Source organism: Oncorhynchus nerka, linkage group LG20 (genome assembly GCF_034236695.1).
Source record: "Oncorhynchus nerka isolate Pitt River linkage group LG20, Oner_Uvic_2.0, whole genome shotgun sequence".
Taxonomy (NCBI): Eukaryota; Metazoa; Chordata; class Actinopteri; order Salmoniformes; family Salmonidae; genus Oncorhynchus; species Oncorhynchus nerka.
This window is the reverse complement of record NC_088415.1, coordinates 31,147,900-31,167,383: the sequence shown is the minus strand read 5'-3', so window position 1 is coordinate 31,167,383 and position 19,484 is coordinate 31,147,900. Positions and strand designations below refer to the sequence as shown.

At 43.0% G+C, this 19,484-nt stretch overlaps 1 protein-coding gene across 1 annotated transcript in view; it reads left to right on the top strand.

The window, feature by feature from the left end:
• Window positions 1–19,484, top strand: part of LOC115102277 (nephronophthisis 4) — a 219,305-nt gene that overhangs the window by 48,623 nt on the left and 151,198 nt on the right. The window contains exons 5-6 of the mRNA XM_029622064.2: window positions 3,305–3,454; window positions 9,779–9,915. Of these exons, the coding sequence (XP_029477924.2) occupies window positions 3,305–3,454; window positions 9,779–9,915 (287 nt within the window). The remainder of the gene's footprint in view (window positions 1–3,304; window positions 3,455–9,778; window positions 9,916–19,484) is intronic.

Below are 19,484 nucleotides of genomic sequence, written 5' to 3'. Positions count from 1 at the left end.
GCCTTGGGTTTTAGCTTGTCATCATGGCGGAAACGCAATCGATGCAGGGTTGAATGTAGGGCTGAAATGTAAAATATGTTTTAATGATCACTGTACTGAAAGGATTCGGTTGAGCCATCATTGCTCGGAATCTGCTATTTTGTTTCTCCTTTTGAATAGCCTGAATCAATGCAACAGTGTTTGACTTTGCCCGTAAAGCCCCTCTTTTCACATGGAGTCCATCTGCTATTCATCTTGATTATTACGCGGTTTCTTCCCCGTCACCCTTGGAAATCCACCAGCCCTCTGATGCTGCTGATCTACCTTTCCATTTTTACCTCCGCTTCATCTCCTGCCAAGTTTGCTCGCCTGACACTAAGGTACCAAGATGTCTGCTTGAAGAATTTCTGGAGTCCCTAATCCATGTGCTGCGTCAGAGAGGCAAGCTTGATGCATTATGAATAATATGAAATAAATGATGAAAAAGTTACCGAGATCTCGACACCTGTGTGCCCATCTGTGTTCAGCTAGCTAGATGCTTTGAACGTTTCATTTTTACGCCTCCATAATTTTTTTTTACCACTACAGCAAGAGCCAGTTTTCCATGAAAGCACTGCCGTACGCTGAAATTGCCGCGCAGCAAGTGTAGCTGTGGCTTCAACGACGTCCTCAAACCATGTTTGAGTGTTCTGTTCACTTTTTTATCACATTTGAGTGCACCATTTTGAGTTAAGCAGTTTTCCCCTGATGAAGTGAATTTGCGAGCAGCCGCCTGTCAGAGGAAGTTAAAGGTTGGGGGTGAGACGGTTCGGGGAACAGGGATATACTCCTCTTTTTTCACCGCTTTAACTCTGAAATCCCTATCATTGGCTTTGGAGGTTCTGAGGCCTATAGGAATGGCTTAAAGCTTCCTGCTGCTGATATAGATATTGGATTGTGGACATATATTGGAAATTAATCCTCCAAGGCTCCTACCCTCCTACAACATTGTACCAACCTCCATTTGGAGCTATGGTTGGACCCCTGGGCCCTGTTGCTGGAATTGGAAGAGACAAAATTATAATATGCCTGCACAGTGAGAGCACTTTAAATGAACATCCATCCAGTACAGTTTCATATTGTAAAGATGGAATTGATGGATGTGAAATTAACCCAAAGTAGTGTACCTGCACATTTGCACAACAATGGTGTCACACAGGAAACGACTGTAAACCAGGTTTGAGCCCTAATCAAACAAACTACACGACCAAAAGTGCTCGTTGAACATTTCATTCCAAAATCATGGGCATTAATATGGAGTTGGTCCCCCCCCCCTTTGCTGCTATAACAGCTTCCTCTCTTCTGGGAAGGCTTTCCACTAGATGTTGGAACATTGCTGCGGGGACTTGCTTCCATTCAGCCACAAGAGCATTAGTGAGCTCGGGCACTGATGTTGGACGATTAGGCCTGGCTCGCAGTCGGCATTCCAATTCATCCCAAAGGTGTTCAATGGGCTTGAGGTCAGGGCTCTGTGCAGGCCAGTCAAGTTCTTCCACACCAATCTCGACAAACCATTTCAGTATGGACCTCGCTTTGTGCACGGGAGCATTGTCATGGTGGAACAGGAAAGGGCCTTCCCTAAACTTTTGCCACAAAATTAGAAGCACAGAATTGTCTAGAATTTCATTGTATGCTTTAGCATTAAGATTTCCCTTCACTGGAACTAAGGGGCCTAGCCCGAATCATGAAAAACAACCCCGGGCCATAATTCCCCCTCCACCAAACTTTACAGTTGCCACTATGCATTGGGGCAGGTAGTGTTCTCCTGGCATCCACCAAACCCAGATTTGTTTGTCAGACTGACAGATGGTGAAGCATGATTCATCACTCCAGAGAACGCGTTTCCACTGCTCCAGAGTCTGCAAGCTTTACACCACTCCAGCTGACGCTTGGCACTGGGCATGGTGATCTTAGGCTTGTATGCGGCTGATCGGCCATGGAAACCCATTTCATGAAGCTCCTGACGAATAGTTATTGTGCCAACGTTGCTTCCAGAGGCAGTTTGGAACTCGGTAGTGAGTCTTGCATCCAAGGACGGACGATTTTTACGCGCTTAAGCACTCGGCGGTCCCGTTCTGTGAGCTTGTGTGGCCTACCACTTTGCTGCTGAGCCGCTGTTGCTCCTAGACATTTTCCACTTCACAATAACAGCACTTACAGGTGAATGGGACATCTCTAGCAAGGTAGAAATTTGCCGAACTGACTTGTTGGAAAGGTGGCATCCTATGACGATGCCATGTTGATTGAGCTCTTCAGTAAGGCCATTCTTCTTCCAATGTTTGTCTATGGAGATTACATGGCTGTGTGCATGATTTTATAAACCTGTCAGCAATGGGTGTGTACTGAAATAGCCGAATCCACTAATTTGAAGGGGTGTCCACATACTTTTGGTGATGTAGTGTACCACTCAGGGGAGATGTATGATGCCATGGAGGTGTAACACACTGTCACTCCCACCTGCCCCCCCCCCATGTTTACATTGATTATTGACTTGAATATAAACCAACCCGTCATCAGTTAACCCTATCAACCTTTCCAAATGTCCTATTGGGAGGCGCTTCCAAAATACATCATCACTGTCAACCTGATAAAGAGGCGGTCACTGGGAGTGAATAGAGCTTCGATTAATGATCATCACTGTCTCCTTTTGAAGATGTAATTATCAGAGCTGTCAGAGTGAGCGATCACCACGCATTCCAAAGCAGAGATCTTGGGATGTACTGCTGAACACACAGAACCCATGAAATTCACTGTGCAGCCTTTCTCAGGTTGTTGCTCAACACCGTCGACTGTGTGTTGATGAAAAGCATCATGGGGCCGGGTTTTTCATTGGATGACTGTTTGAAGGATCGACGTGTCAACCCATCCCTCACATCACAGAGCCATTTCCTAAGCAGCCGCTCGCGCTCCTCTTTCATATCCTCTCCGGGGACGAGGGAATGCTTTTCCACACTGTCATTTCGCAAATCACATGCCCAGGTTCGCCTGCAAGCAGCCCCCCAACGTAATGGAGCATGGACCTGGGTCTCGGCAGCCAAATAGAATATTTAGAAATGGAACAGCAGCCTATTTAACAACGGCAGGACGAGTGACAGTTGTTTGTGAGGAGCGCGTGACAGGCATTACTCCATGTCCCCTATAAAGCTGATTGGAATCATATATTCATTTACAGAGTGGCGGAACATTAAGTCCTCTGACATTGCCAGTAATATGAAAGTTCTTGCGATAAAAGGAATATTGATTAAAACGATGTGCTGTGTGTTATGTGTTTTTTCTGTCTGTGTAGAGAACAAGCTGTTGAGGCCCATCGATGGTGCTCATTTGGTGTGCAGCTTGAAGCCTCACCCTGCTCTAGCCCCTGCCATGCACCTCTTCCCCCAGAACATGCTGGTGTCTGGAGATGAGAACATCCCTGGGGTTACGCCCTCCCCTACAGGTAAGACTACAGTGGAAACCGCAGGCTAGTGCTTCCGCACACCAACCAACAAAGCATCAAACCGGAAAACAAAAATAAAAACTGATTAACAAAAATAAAACTACCGCCAGTTCCTTTGTTAATCCAGTAATGCATTTGCTTACCTTAGTTCAAACTAATTTTAAAGGCTTTTGTAATGTAATCGTCTGCTGAATTTATAAATATTTGACTGAAAAACACCTCAGTAAAGCCATTTGAAAGAATCCCATAGTGCAATCTGGAGGTAATCCTTCAACCACTTAGCACCGTCTCCAAATTGAAAAAACTAATCAGAGGCGCTGGGAATGTAAACATTTAATAGACAATCAGCTGCTCTCATTTGGGCTTTAATCGAAAGTCACACTCAAAATGGAATGATTTGAAATGCGTTCTCCATTCGGGCCACTATGTTCGACAGCGGGAGGATTTCGCGACAGTGTTCCAATTTCATATTTTGTGACGTAGGTAGTTGTCTTCACAGGATTTCTCAAGGAGGCTATCTCTCAAAACACACTTTTTTTTAATCATCCTCCAAAGTTGAAATGTTGCGTAAAACCAAGTTTATACAAGGATGTACAGTAATGCCGTTTGACAGTGGGGTTTATTATAAGATGAGTCCGTTGAAGGTTTTCGGTAGCTTAATCCTCTATTTCCTGCTCTGGGTCTATAAGCATACCGACCTACAGTAAGCTGCCACTGTCTGGATGTTGGACCTGCATTTAGTTCATTCACATTCACTGCCGCTTTGTACTGGTGACGAGTATAATCACCCAAGATTTGGTGTCTGAGGTGTTTGAAAGAGGTGATTGCTGTAGTACACGGCGGCAAGCAGCTTCACTGACAATCACAGCTTATCCATTGTCCCTCATACTTTTTTTTTTTTAAATAACTAGTGTTTTACACCCAATATGGATCCACATTCCAGACAGAATCCGAGGTGTGAGATCTTAGGCACTGATACTCAGGCCAATCTCATAAATAGTTCAGGACCGACACTGTTGGCTTAGTTCAATCGATGGGCAAGTGATTCAGCTGTAGCTGTGGTGTATGCAGCTATCCGTGGCAAAGTAAACTCTTTAGAAACGCATTAAAGAATGAAGCTGTGGGTCCACACTACAGTCGTGGCCAAAAGTTGAGAATGACACCAATATTAATTTTCACACTCTGCTGCCTCAGTTTGTATGATGGCAATTTGCATATACTCCAGAATGTTTTGAAGAGTGATCAGATGAATTGCAATTAATTGCAAAGTCCCTCTTTGCCATGCAAATGAACTGAATCCCCCAAAAACATTTCCACTGCATTTCAGCACTGCCACAAAAGGACCAGCTGACATCATGTCAGTGATTCTCTCGTTAACATAGGTGTGATTGTTGACGAGGACAAGGCCGGAGATAACTCTGTCATGCTGATTGAGTTTGAATAACAGACTGGAAGCTTCAAAAGGAGGGTGGTGCTTGGAATCATTGTTTTTCCTCTGCCAACCATGGTTACCTGCAAGGAAACACGTGCCGTCATCATTGCTTTGCACAAAAAGGTCTTCACAAGCAAGGATATTGCTGCCAATAAGATTGCACCTAAATCAACCATTTATTGGATCATCAAGAACTTCAAGGAGAGCGGTTCAATTGTTGTGAAGAAGACTTCAGGGCGCCCAAGAAAGTCCAGCAAGCGCCAGGAGCATCTCCTAAAGTTGATTCAGCTGCGGATCGGAGCACCACCAGTACAGAGCTTGCTCAGGAATGGCAGCAGGCAGGTGTGAGTGCACAGTGAGGCGAAGACTTTTGGAGGATGGCCTTGTGTCAAGAAGGGCAGGAAAGAAGCCACTTCTCATCTTGGAAAAACATCAGGGACAGACGGATATTCTGCAAAAGGTACAGGGATTGGACTGCTGAGGACTGGGGTAAAGTCATTTTCTCTTATGAATCCCCTTTCCGATTGTTTGGGGCATCCGGAAAAAAGCTTGTCCGGATAAGACAAGGTGAGCACTACCATCAGTCCTGTGTCATGCCAACAGTAAAGCATCCTGAGACCATTCATGTATGGGGTTGCTTCTCAACCAAGGGAGTGGGCTCACTTACAATTTTGCCTAAGAACACGAATAATGAATAAAGAATGGTACCAACACATCCTCCGAGAGCAACTTCTCCCAACCATCCAGGAACAGTTTGGTGACGAACAATGCCCTTTCCAGCATGATGGAGCACCTTACCAAAAAAAGGCAAAAGTGGCTCGGGGAACAAAACATCGATATTTTGGGTCCATGGCCAGGAAACTCCCCAGACCTTAATCCCATTGAGAACTTGTGGTCAATCCTCAAGAGGCAGGTGGACAAACAAAACCCCACAAATTCTGACAAACTCCAAGCATTGATTATGCAAGAATGGGCTGCCATCAGTCAGGATGTGGCCCAGAAGTTAATTGACAGCATGCCAGGGCGGTTTGCAGAGGTCTTGAAAAAGAAGGGTCAACACTGCAAATATTGACTCTTTGCATCAACTTAATGTAATTGTCAATAAAAGCCTTTGACACTTATGAAATGCTTGTAATTATACTTCAGTATTCCATAGTAACATCTGACAAAAATATCTAAAGCAAACTTTGACACAATATTTATTTTATTTCTCAAAACTTTTGGCCACGACTGTATACTTTGCACATAGGACATCAGAGCATGCTCTGTCTTATCAATGAGATGTTCTGTGTACCAGTTCAACAGTGCAGATACCCTAGCATTGGAGTCCTTCAGACCGAGAACAAACAAGTTTCAAATAAACCCCAAACATCCATTTTGTGAACATGAGCATGAGGACCGACAGACTTAATTGTACATGAAGTCAGCTCTGACTAACAGGAACTTCATTAAACATGATTAAAACAGATTAAAATGGAGAGTCACTGTTACACTTGGTTCCATGTAGCTACAGTTAACTGCCAAAATAAAGGAAACACTTGAGTTATATATTGAAAGCAGGTGCTTCCACACAGGTGTGGTTTCTGAGTTAATTAAGCAATTAACATCCCATCATACTTTGAGTCATGTATACAAATGTTCAGTTGTCCATTATGTTGGCTACCATGAGGTCTCAGTGACTTCGAAAGAGGGGTCTCAAAGGAGCATAGGAGGTTTAAAGTACCAGCAGAAATGAACTTTTTTTAAACTGAAAGACAATGCCTGGAGCTTTCCCATTTATGTCGCACAATGATTTATGTCAATAAGTCACTTTTTTTGTCAAAGTATATACAGTGCTCAAAAAATAAAGATGCAAAAAAATATATATATATATTCGATGAGAGATAGTCTACCACCTGCAGACTGGTTTGAAAAGTGACTGTCGCCTACGAGCTTCTCCCCTTACTCACTTTTAATTCTCCCCTCCCCACTACACTTTTCTGTGACCAAATGCAGGTTTCTTATTTCACATCACAGGTGGCTCACTAGACTGCGCGTCCTGTTGGTTCACTAGACTTTGAACATCGACAAGGCTAGATATCTAATGTCATAGGAGACTTGAAAAAACGAAGTCTAAGGTAGAGGCTATATTGTTCATTTGATTGCACCTAATCTATTTATTTTTCAAGCATTGTAATGTATTGTCATATTATAATGATCATAACGTTATACTGTGTTATATAATATTGTGAATGATACAGTTGCCCATCAAAGTAGCTTCAGAAAACTTGATTAGAATCTACTGGGGAAATGTGTTTTGCGGCAATCTCCATTAACACAAATATATATATATATATATATATATGTGTGTGTGTGTGAGAATAGCCCCTGGGCCAAAACAGTGTAACTCCAGGGGAGGTGTGAGGAAACTCAAGCTTTTAGCACCCCTGTGTGTAGGTTTGGGGGAATTGTCTAACGTCTGTTGAGAGGTGCGTGCAGTACGCACATTGGGTCAAACTTGTGTCGTTTAAAAAAAAATCATAACCTACCATGCTGTTTTGCCAAGTATCTTGGCCTATAAAGTGCATTCAAAGTAAGACACGATACTCAAGTAGTTAGCTAGCAAAACGGTGTCGCTAACGCCTGCTGTGTACCAGACTAGCTGGCTAAAAAGTGTCTTCTGTGGGGTTTATCGGCGGCTGACTTCCAACGTCTTTAACTTCTTTATTAACTGTACTGAAGCGCCCCTAGCTTCTTCTTCCACGAGGTTTAAGGGCGGTTGGCATCCAATAAATGTTGCATTACCGCCACCTACTAGGCTGGAGTATAACTCCCTTATACCTTGCTTGAAAAAAATAATAAACAAATACCCTACCATCTACTACACTCACCCTACTCCACAATTTTAATCTATTAAGTCCTTCAAAAGGCACTCGCACATATGAGCAATCATTTTTACAGGTGCATGGCAACTTTTCGGATGTCAAGTCTCGCACACGCAAATACCTCTTTGTAGCTGCCACCACAACCTCTATTTTCTGTGACCTACATTCCACCCCTGCAGGACTGTTGATAACCATTGCTGTAAATGTTAAAATCCAATCTTACTGAAATATTACTTGTTGGCCTACCCCTCTGTACTGGTACAGATCTACTACTCACACCACTCCTCTCAGGATCCCTCCCCCTTGACCCATATTCCTCTACTTTCTTCACTGCCTCCTACTGTCAGACTCATCTTTTTCCTGACCCTTGGTGCAAACCTCGGGCTCCAGGAACTTCAACACACCTACCACCTCTGATACTTTGACCTCATTCACTTCCATTTCTCCTCCTGTCTTCATCTCACTCACCTTTCTACCATTACACGTTCTACCATTCTTCTTTAACAAACCATCTCCCTTTTTCCCGCCATTTTTCACTGACTCAAGCTCACCCTCTTCCTCCCTCTCTCTCTTTGACCTCCTCTGTTTCTTTTCCCCTCCATTCCTCCTCTATATTCCAAGTATAACTCTCCTTTTGATAACTCTGCACTTCTCCTGACATACACCTTGTTCTTGCCTTGTCAAGGGACGCCATTCAACCAGCTGTCACAATCTCTGTACAACTCCTCGGGATGTTGCGCTCAACAGTGCATCCCCTAAGTGGGGACTTCGGTCAAAGATATCTAACTCCTTCCCAATCCCAATTTGTGAACAGGTCTAGGTAGCCTGCATCATTTTTCGGAGGTGAAACCTAAACGAGCATCGCTGCTCTAGAACAGGAATTACGTTGAAATAGGGGCTACATTGCCTTTTTAAATGGTGTGTGTGTGTATTGAAGTAATATTTATTATATAGGCTATATTATATACAGTATATACCTCATGTGACCTATAATAAGACTATGTATTAATATGACATAGTCTATTAAAAATGTTTATCGGACTCCATAAAGATGTTTTAGCAATATGCAAGTAACTATAGTTGAGTTATGGAAATAGGGATGTCAAGAAGGGTCTGAGAATGGAATACTTAGTCAAATAGATTTAATAACATTTTAGAATTATTACATTATACAAGGCATAAAGCTTAAGTTACAAGGCATTAACAAGCATTAGTCTAGGCATGAACAGAGAGAGTGAGAGAGAGAGAGAAACCATAGCATTAGCAATGGCCCATAGCTCTGGGAGGAGAGAGAGAGAGACCATAGCATGACCAATGGCCCATAGCTCTGGGAGGAGAGAGAGAGAGACCATAGCATGACCAATGGCCCATAGCTCTGGGAGGAGAGAGAGAGAGACCATAGCATGACCAATGGCCCATAGCTCTGGGAGGAGAGAGAGAGAGACCATAGCATGACCAATGGCCCATAGCTCTGGGAGGAGAGAGAGAGAGACCATAGCATGACCAATGGCCCATAGCTCTGGGTGGAGAGAGGGAGGAAGATTGAGAGTGTATCTCACCACAGCATGTCAAAAACATAGAGAAGAGACAATGAATCTGAGTGCCTTTTATAACATCAGAGCTGTTTGGATTCCAACTCGGGAGTTGTTGGCCAATAGTATTACTGTAAAAGTGAACTTCCAATCAGATATCAGACCTACAGGATGTAAAGACAACAGGAACTTCACAGAGGTGTGACATAATGAGGGATGTGGAGAGCATCACAGAGAAGGCTGAATTCCTGAGAAGACAAAACCTTTTCATATAGTGTAAAGAGTCACTTTAGGGGCTGGGCTGCCCTTACAGCGGTGCCTGAGACAGCATTTTCCACCACCATTAACAAAACACAAAATGATGGAAGAATGGTGTCACATCCCTCCAATAGAGTTCCAGACACTTGTAGAATCTATGCCAAGGCCCAATGCGCTATTTAGACACTTTATGTTGGTGTTTCCTTTATTTTGGCAGTTACCTGTACTTTGCCTCTAGGAGATTCCCTGTTGAAGCCCCACATGGTGAAGAGCCTCACCTGCTTCCTGGACAGGCTGTCCATCTCTCTGCATCCCTCCCTGGAGAAGTTTGAGAGCCAGCTGCTGCAGCATGTCAGCACGGACTGCCACAACACGGTAGGAACCATGTTACATGATCCGAGTGGAAATGATGCTACTCACATGGGGCACCGTTTGTTGTGATTGTTTACAATAATTCTTAGTTTTTCTGACGTACAGTGGGGTCCATAATTATTGGCAACGTTGATAGAGATGAGGAAAAAAGACTGTGTATAAAATAAATAATGCAAATAGTGAGCTATTCTGTATGTTCCAAAAAATTGTGAAGTTATTTTATTTTGCTCAGAGAGATTTTATTTAACAAGTAATCAAAATAAATGCTAAAAAGATGGGGGTCAAAATTATTGTCACCCCTGTTTTCAATCCCTTACGAGGATGATGACATTGGGCCTTTTTCAAAATTGTTTTATGAGATTTGGGAGGGATCTTAGACCATTCCTCCAAACAGAATATTTTCAGATCCTAGCTACAGATTCTACTAACCTGCTCTTGGCAGTACTGTATTCCTTCTTGATTCTGAGATTTCTATGTAACGCGTCTGCAGCCACGTGTAGAAGTAGATAACAACGCATCACACAGCGCAACCAAAACAAAGGGGTAGAGGCATTTCTCACTCAATACAAAACATGGATTGCCAATTACCTTCAATTTTTGCCCTTGAAAATTTGTCACAAACATAGTCCTTTTATAGCTACCAAAAGCAAATCAGGGCTTGTCTATTCTCTTCGTCTAAGGAGACGTAACCATGTTTGACAGGTGCAGCCATGCGCTCGCTATTCTGTGCGCAGTGCAGTTGTGTCGGTCCTATTTATATATCTGCTCTATCTTAAGTGACGTGCGGCAGAAAATGGATAAATTGATATCATGATGCTGTCAGTCCCCTTTATCTCTGTCCCAGTGTTCAGCACGGCCTCTTCCCCCGCTGTTGAACCCTCCTGATGGAGCAGTATTGAGCCACGTGCAGTTTTGATAAGGCACGTCTCACCGTTATGTTTTATCAAGGGCTTCACTGTAGTATCTTGGCCATTAGAGGCTGTGCTAGTGTGTGTCAGGCGTTGGAGTACACCCTCTGAGCAATATCGTGTCATGAACTTTGGATTGTTCAGAACGTTGGCCTTTTGGTGCTGTATTATTTGCATTTATTTGCAAATTGGCAATTATTGGCATAAACCTTCTAAAGATATGTGTTTGATAGGTGGTCATTCAATCTGTCATCCTCCTTCACACACAACTCTGACACAGGCAGACATTGTCATTGGTGCGCACACTGAAATGACAGTTTAGTGGAATGTATGTCCTTTATGGATTACAAAAGCTAGTGCATCGATATGTTCATCTTTAGTGAGCACAACCTGGCTGTAACCTTCTAACTAGAGACAATTACACCGAGCAATTAATCATTTTACCTGAAGCTTTTCCACTTCATGAAGAAAGTGTTCTGTCAGTACAGTTTGAACCTGTGAACTTGAATATAGTGAGGGAGATTAAAAATCAAAGCTAGCAGGCCTATATTTTGCTCTGCTATTCATGTACTCATACATTGATCAGTTCTGACATTGCTCTCAGGTTTTTGTTATAAGTGCTTTGTGCTAGTCAATGCACCAATCTGCACTGTACAGAACAACCCATAACAAAAGACCCACTGGTACATGGATTTCTCATTAGTGTCTCATACGAAGCAAACTAACTATTGTTGTCGCTCGAGGGACGTTAACAAGGATGTCATTGGACAGGTGAGCGTGCATATATCCAGATTGATTGGACAATTGGGATTTGGGTGGCTCCGGGGTAGTCTTTTTTAACATGATTATCTACAGTACCATGTCTTCTTGAAAAAGAATCTGGTGTCTACCAGGCTACACATGCTGGGCCTAGCTCACTTTGAAATGAAACACATCTCCGGTAGAGTAGAAGAGGCAGAACGGCTCAAATGAAAGGCTGTTGGACGAAAATACTTCCTTTTGCCCTTTGTGAGTTAGGAAGACCGGTGTGATGAAATGAATCCCTTTTATTAAAAACAAATGATCTCCCTCAGCATTGACACCTTTTTGTTCCTTTGTGGGTCTTCATAACTGGGTAATGTGGATTTTGTTAAAACAGTCAGATTGACTTCAGTTTGTGTTCTATTGTGAAACTTCAGTGGGGCTGACGCCTCTCTCCGCACCTCATCTTGAGGAAGGTGATAATGCATGCAGCATCGAGGGTGACGGCAGACTTTAATTAGCGATTGTGCGCGTACATACCTATGTGCGTATGTATGTACGGGTGTGTGACCTTTTTGAGAAGTGCGACTCCTTGTGCTAGATTGAGATCATCCAGCTATCTGGGAGGTGATGCTGACACCGTACCTGCTGCATCAGCCTCAAGAGCTCAGTGAAAGGCAGACTAAAGCACAAATGGAGAACGGTGGATGTGAAGGAAGAGAAGAGTATTTGTTTTCTCTTTCCAAAATGTCTCCCTTTACAGTTCTTAAATACATTGTATTGAGAACAAAACAACATTGAAAATGCACATTTTCACTTGGCATACAGTATAAAGGCCTTGTGGATCTGTTTTTTAGGTCTTCTGTAGCTACTGTAGATGTCATGGCTTTGTTGTAGTGCAATTAGAATGCCAACACTTGCCTAACTGCTATCTCGACAGGCTATTTTGTCTATACATTCTGCAGCTTGAGCCATCCAGAATCCATAGAACTCGGTGGCTCTTCCAACCCTCTGTGATAAGGTAGGGTAGAGAGTCGATCAAAGTGTTCTCTTTATTTGGTCCTCCTGCACATAGGCCCCAGGCTTGGAGACACTTAAACTGTATTTGTCTAATCTACCCCTAGATGCTTTCACAGCCAGCGGAGCTCCTAGACCTAGAACAATAAATCAGGCCAGGCCCATTGTCTCAGTCAGGACCCATGATGTTTGTATCCAATGTCTTGGCGAGCGATCAAAGGACTGAAATGGGAGCAGGAGAAAAAAGAAGCAAGAGGACAAACACCGTGCCGCAGGCAAAACTGCATGCCCCTAGGCAAATCTCATCAATTGCGAGAAGCAAAGCAAAAACTCAATAAAGTTTTTCATTTCCAGAATAAAAGGAAACACGCTCAAAGTAGGACTGCCCCTGCTGTTTGTGTGCCAAAGAAAAAGCCCAAAAGGAGAACGTCACTCAGAAACGTTTTATTTTTTTGCCCTGGGAGAATGCTTGGACGGGTTAGGGTACGGTACACTTCTACATATGCCAACTGACTCCTGCTATCCTTAATCATTACAACTTCCAAAGCAGATTATAGAACGAGCAGTGTGACTGAATACAGTAGGCCTGCCTGTATTGGATACAGTAGGCCTGCCTGTATTGGATACAGTAGGCCTGCCTGTATTGGATACAGTAGGCCTGCCTGTATTGGATACAGTAGGCCTGCCTGTATTGGACGTTTATAAAGCCTCCCCTCGCTATCTCTCTCTAGAAGAATAACAAAAATATTACTCCCCCCAAATATTCAATAAGAAGAATACCTTATTGTCCATTAACTTACAGAGAACAAACGTATCTTCATGCTCACAACCCAAACACCTGAGACACACGCACACACACACCGTAGCGGTTTGAAGTAATTGGTCAGCCACAGTGCAGCGCACCCAGAGCAATTGTAGCAAGTGCCTTGCTCAATGAATAATACCCGTAAAACTCTTCGTTTGCCAGCTCACTCCGCACTTAATTTTTTTCAGTCTGAACTGGGATTCAAACCGACGATTCCTTCCTTTGCTGGCCCGCGTCTCTAATGGCTAGGCTACCTGCCACCCCCATACAAAGTCTCTGAACCTACTGTTTATTATTTCATTATTATAGCTCTTCCTTCCTCTGGGTTCTATGATGATGATGATGATGATGATGATGATTGAAACTTTTATTGCACCGAAGAGTATTTGTTTTACACAACATGAGCAATGGAGAAAAAAAACACATGCAAAGGGAAGACCTGAGTGTTCTAGGAAACATCTGAACCTTATAATAACCTTCTAATAATGAGCTGAGGTTAGCATTAGAGGTGTCCAGATTCAGCATTCTGTATCAACAACTATAATGCAGAATACTCAAATCTATAATGGCATCTGAACCTATGTGGGACAGTCTGTGACCCGGCTCTTTTTAATCATCTTCAAGCGTGTGTTGTCTCACTTTAGCAGTCAAAACAAATGAGCATCAGGGAAGCGGCGTGAGTGGGCGCCATTGACCGAACCCTCCTGGCCAGGAGTGTGATCAATAGGCATTACCACCTCCTAAAAGATTTCCTTATGTTAATATGTTCTCTTGCCAGTGATTTTAGTGTCTAATCAAGTGGAGTCGTCAGGGAACACTCAATGCTGTCCATCTCAAGTGACCTTTAACCCTATGGGCTCTGGTCAAAAGTAGTGCACTAAATCAGGGAATAGGGTACCTCCTGAAACCCCAACCACCCTAACTAAAGCAGTATACTCTGGTGAAAAGGGCAGCAACAAAAAAGTGGGATAATTTTATAAGCTGGCTATATTGGTCAACTTGTGACTCAATATTTTCTGATAGTGAATCGTGGGCTGCGTTTTCACCAGGAGGGCAATGCGATTCATCAGCAGAAGCGATATGCCAGTTAAAATGTGTTAAGGAGCAGAGGAGTGGGAGGATGACAACAGCATGCTAATGATGGTTCAACTGTGTTTCCTGGGAAGGATGACTCACCTCGGTGTGAGGATGCTAACGTCCACAGCTTGGGCATCTCCCTCCACCGCCACACACACACACATATAGTAGCATGTTTTGCGCTCACATACAAACATGCTAGCATACGTGCGCACAAGCTAGCATGCGCATACACAAACATGCTAACATGCTCGCACACACACACACTAGCTCAAACACCCAGGATAGCATGCTCACAGACACATACATGCTAGCACATGCTAGCACGTGTTTGTATATGCACACGCACACACAGAGAAACACCAAACGACCCCTCTAATGGGCTTGTCTTGTTGGCACTGACAGAGTTCTCATATCTTTAAGATTAGTATAAAAATAAAACATTTTGAAAATAATTAGCCTTTGAGTCCCTATTTAGCTGATTTTACAATTCAGATTAATTTAGTTGTTTCAGAGAGGGTCCCCCATGTTTCAGATGAATGCTCTGAGACTTAACCCCTTATTGAGATTGCACTAATATGGATTTTATTCAGGGTTGACTCAGCCCTTTCAGCCCAACTTGTTATGTCACATGCCTTCATAGTGTTATAACACTATACATTGCAGCTTGCTGAACTTTAATATTAATCACAGTTTGTATTTGCTGAATTTTGCACTTGACATCAAATTAATCTCTGTGCCAAAACATAAAGGCATGATTTAGGGGTGACATAAGCCTGTATGAATGGTTACGACTGGTATTATTATTAAATCCTTGGTACTCCAGACGCTGGACCTACTTTATAGTCTCATTCTGTCTGACTGACTAAAACCCCCGACTCAACCAATCAAATAACTTGCACACTTACTTCATCTGCAGCATCAGAACACAAATAACCTTCAAAAACCAATTTATTCTCCTTAAGGATCCCATTTAATTTCTTCAAAATGAACAGCACAAGACACTGCACACTGCATGCTCTCTCTCTTGTTTAAATGACCTTACTTTCTAGTCAGTTCCATGTTATTCAACTGACAGTTCTTTCTGTGAAAGTACATTTTCCTTACCAAATATTTCAATTTTTGCCAAGCCAGTACATTGTACAAATTGAATCAACAAGATTCTGCACTGGCGATAAGTAACAGCCTTGGTCTCCTTTTTAAATACCGGGTTGAAACAGCCTAGTAATATTCGAGATGTATGTTCAAATCCTGGATTTGTTTTTAATTGTAATCGAAATGTAAATATTGAAACTCTGAGAAAGAAAGTGCTAATATGCCTCAAGCCTCATCCCAAGGTGGGTCTGAGGTGTTACCTTTATGTGCTCCACTACAGCACTCAGCATTAATGTATAGCTTGCACTTTCTTTCCTTTTTTGTCCTGTGAAGAGATAAGATATCTTATTCTAATATAATTGTCTTTGACTTGTAGGAGGGGGTTTATTTCTCTCACTGATTTCTAAGGAGCATTAAGAACCTATGTATTTTGTAGAGAAAAAGCATTTATTCTCGTGGCCCCCAAGGCCATGTCTATTAAGGCATAATTTTCTTACTCAGCCATTGAAAAAGCTGGAAGATAGAAGAGTTCATTTTCTCCTCGTCTGAACTCCTGACTGAACAGAATGTTCTGGTTTCTCTGAACAACTCCCACACTGGGCTACTGCACGATTTGGAAGCTAAAAAAACAACAACAACCCTACTCTCTCGCAACCAACTACTTTGTTTACACTGTTAACAAAGCATGGCAATAAATTGCCTCCTAATATGCACAGATGAGACTCTTTTTTTAAACAAACTGTAATTCTGGTAATTTAAATAACTAAGACGTTTGCGCTGACACAGCGGCTTGATCCACTGTGCTCACGTGTCTACGACTAGTCTACCACGCTGTACGCACGCATGGTAGCATGATGAGACCGGGTCACAATTTCTACCACCACTGTTAACAAAGGTGGTGACTCTCAGAGAGCGAGCGACAGAGAGAGACCCATGGACATCTCCCGTGGATGGCCAGTTAAAGGGGAAATTCACTTTTTTCAGTAGTCCACTGTTGATAAAGTCACATGTCAGTAATATTTTCAAGATATTGGACTTTCATGAAGCAAAGTGTCACGGGTTACATCATAATGATGATCAATTCTTTTTTTTTTTTACAGATGAGACATAAAAGCTGTCTAGTGGGGAGAGAGCGAGAGGAGCTGCAGGGTGTCCTGAGCTCTGGCTCGCCTGTGCCCCACGCTATGCGCTCATCACTCGGACGACTCCCCTCTTCTGTGACAGAGGAAATGGAGTATAATTTAACTTAGGGACCATTTAATTGTTCCCTGTAAGCTTCTTAGCTTTAAAATATTGACATTTTAGGATCGGAAAACAAATCTGTGATGGCAGCAGCCAGAGGATAGACAGAGTTGGAGGGAGGAAGGGATATAGGAGAAAGAAAGCGTGTCAGATGGAGTGCGAGAGGTGGATAGACAGATATGAGAGAAGGGTGCGTGTGGAAGGGGCGACAAGAGAGGGGATGGGTTTTAACAGATGTTGCCTGTTAGAAGCTTCAGACAGCACTTTCTCTCCCTCAATCACTTCATTACAGTCCTGTCCTAGATAAAACGGTGCCATCTCCTGTCATCTCCTCACACTGGAGATGTTGAAAGAGTGAGCGAACAGATAGATTCCAGAGAAGGCATAATCATAATTGTAATCTAAATGTAGCTGAAAGCAATCATTTGTGGGGTTCTTGTAACACTTATACTGCCAGCCGCCACTCTGTTGTCAGAAGGAACTTAGAGGCAATGATTTGTTTTAATCATCACAGTGTTGAGTTGCCTCCAGCATAGATAGAATAAGAATTGTAATTAGAATGACGGCTGTTTTTTGTTTGTCTCTCTCTGCATTATTTTCTTGTCATGGTTGTCAAACTCAAACTGTATGCTATGTTTGTGATGAGGACTGTTGGTAATTGTATTTGACTGAAAAAGGTTATGGATATTTAGAGGATGGAGCCTGTTGTTTTAACAAAGGCCATGGCTGTGAATGCAGAGTTTTCACCCCCCCTCTCTGGAATCCTTTTTCTCCACGGGTTGTTTTAGGCACACACTTCTTTCTACGTCGCTGCTGTTCACACTCCACCTCTCTTCACGTTTCTCTCTTTATTTACCCTCTTCTGAACCATGATGATGTAGCCTGTGGACACGTTCGACATTGCAGCCGACTTTAAAGGCGAGTCGAGGCTGACTGCTCTACAAATCACCTTGCATCAAAAATAACGATTATTTGTAGATCAGTCAGTCAGCCACAATTTACCCATGATGCATCACAGTGTTGATGCTTTCGAACCCAGCCTATGTCTGCCTAATTTTTCTGCACAGCTAAACATTCGAGGCCATTATGAAGGCTAAAACCTTCTCTATCTGTTGTAATGGATATTGCAGTTGCACAAGCAGGATGCAGTCCCTACACATTGCACTGGAGCAAAAACAATCTGCGTTTTGTCTGATGTTGGCAGATTTTTGTATTTGCTGCCATATCGTAGCCACTAGCCAGAGACGCTAATGAATAACACTACTACTTTGACTGCCTGTCTGCCTTCTGCATAGCCAATGTTTGCAAAGAAAAAATACATTTTCTATCGCTAATTAGACAGCGTGTCTTGTCTTGCTCGTGTTTGATATGCTGCCTAGATGGCTGCATGTAATTCACGACTTGAGTTTTGCATTGGGGGTGGGAAAAAAATTAATCATGTTTTGTGTACAACATGTAAATAGCTGCATGTAGCCTAACTCCTCTCCTGAGAATAAGAACATGAAATCGCACTTATGCTTAATAGCCTACTGAGGCATGGAATGCCATAGTTAGTTAGAACATGGACTTGTAGTTTGTAGGCTGTGGTACAACATGAAGTTTGTAGGCTGCACCAGACAAAGGCGTTCATTGCCTTTGAAGGAGGGGGAAGCAGCAGCGGAGCACAGAGCAGCAGCTACATAGGCAGTGGAGGTGGGCACCAGCTATGTCAACAAAATACAAATCCTGCACATGCGCAGAAATCTCATTATCTTTAGCCACGGAAAATCGGTTTTCCAGAGAATCTGGAACTGCAGCCACTTGTAAGATTTTTAATGCCTAAAGACATAAGATTTAGGTGTAGAAGAATCGTATGTGACATTTTATGGGCGTTCTCTTTCAAACAGGCAATGGCCCAGAAAACGACTGCCTCTGTGCCTCGTACTGTGGCTGTCCCATAGGCCGAGCTAGGCACAGTGAGCCAGTGTATATTCAGGGAAAGGGGATACCTAGTCAGTTGCACAACTGAATGCATTCAACTAAAATGTGCCTGAATCAGAGAGGTACGGGGTCGGCTGCCTTAATCAACGTCCACACCAGGGGAGCAGTTGTTTTTGGGCGTTAATTGCCTTGCAGACAGGCAGATTTTCCACCTTGCCTGCTTGGGGATTCGAACCAGTGACCTTTTGGTTACTGGCCCAACACTCTTAACCTCTAGGCTACCTGCCACATCAGCCTCATTATACAGTATATTTACAAAGTATGTGGACACCCCTTCAAATTAGTAGATTTGTCGATTTCAGCCACACCTGTTGCTGACAGATGTATAGAATCGAGCGCACTGCCATGCAATCTCCATAGACAAGCATTGGTAGTAGAATGGCCTTACTGAAGAGCGTGGTGACCGTATAAGCCACACAAGCTCACAGAACGGGACCGCCAATTGCTGAAGGCCGTTATTCTCATTGAAAGCAAGTCGAAGAAGCGGTAGATCTGTTATCTGTTTCATATTTGCGTCTTTTACTTTCAGGATTGTACACCAGCTTCAAACAACTGAAAATGCAATATTTTTGGTTATGGAAAGACACTACATAGCCAACAGTATCTTTACATAGCTAAAATGCAATATTTTTGGTTATGAGAATAACGGCCTTCAGTATTTTCAATGAGAATAACGGCCTTCAACAATCGTCAGTCCTGTTCTGTGA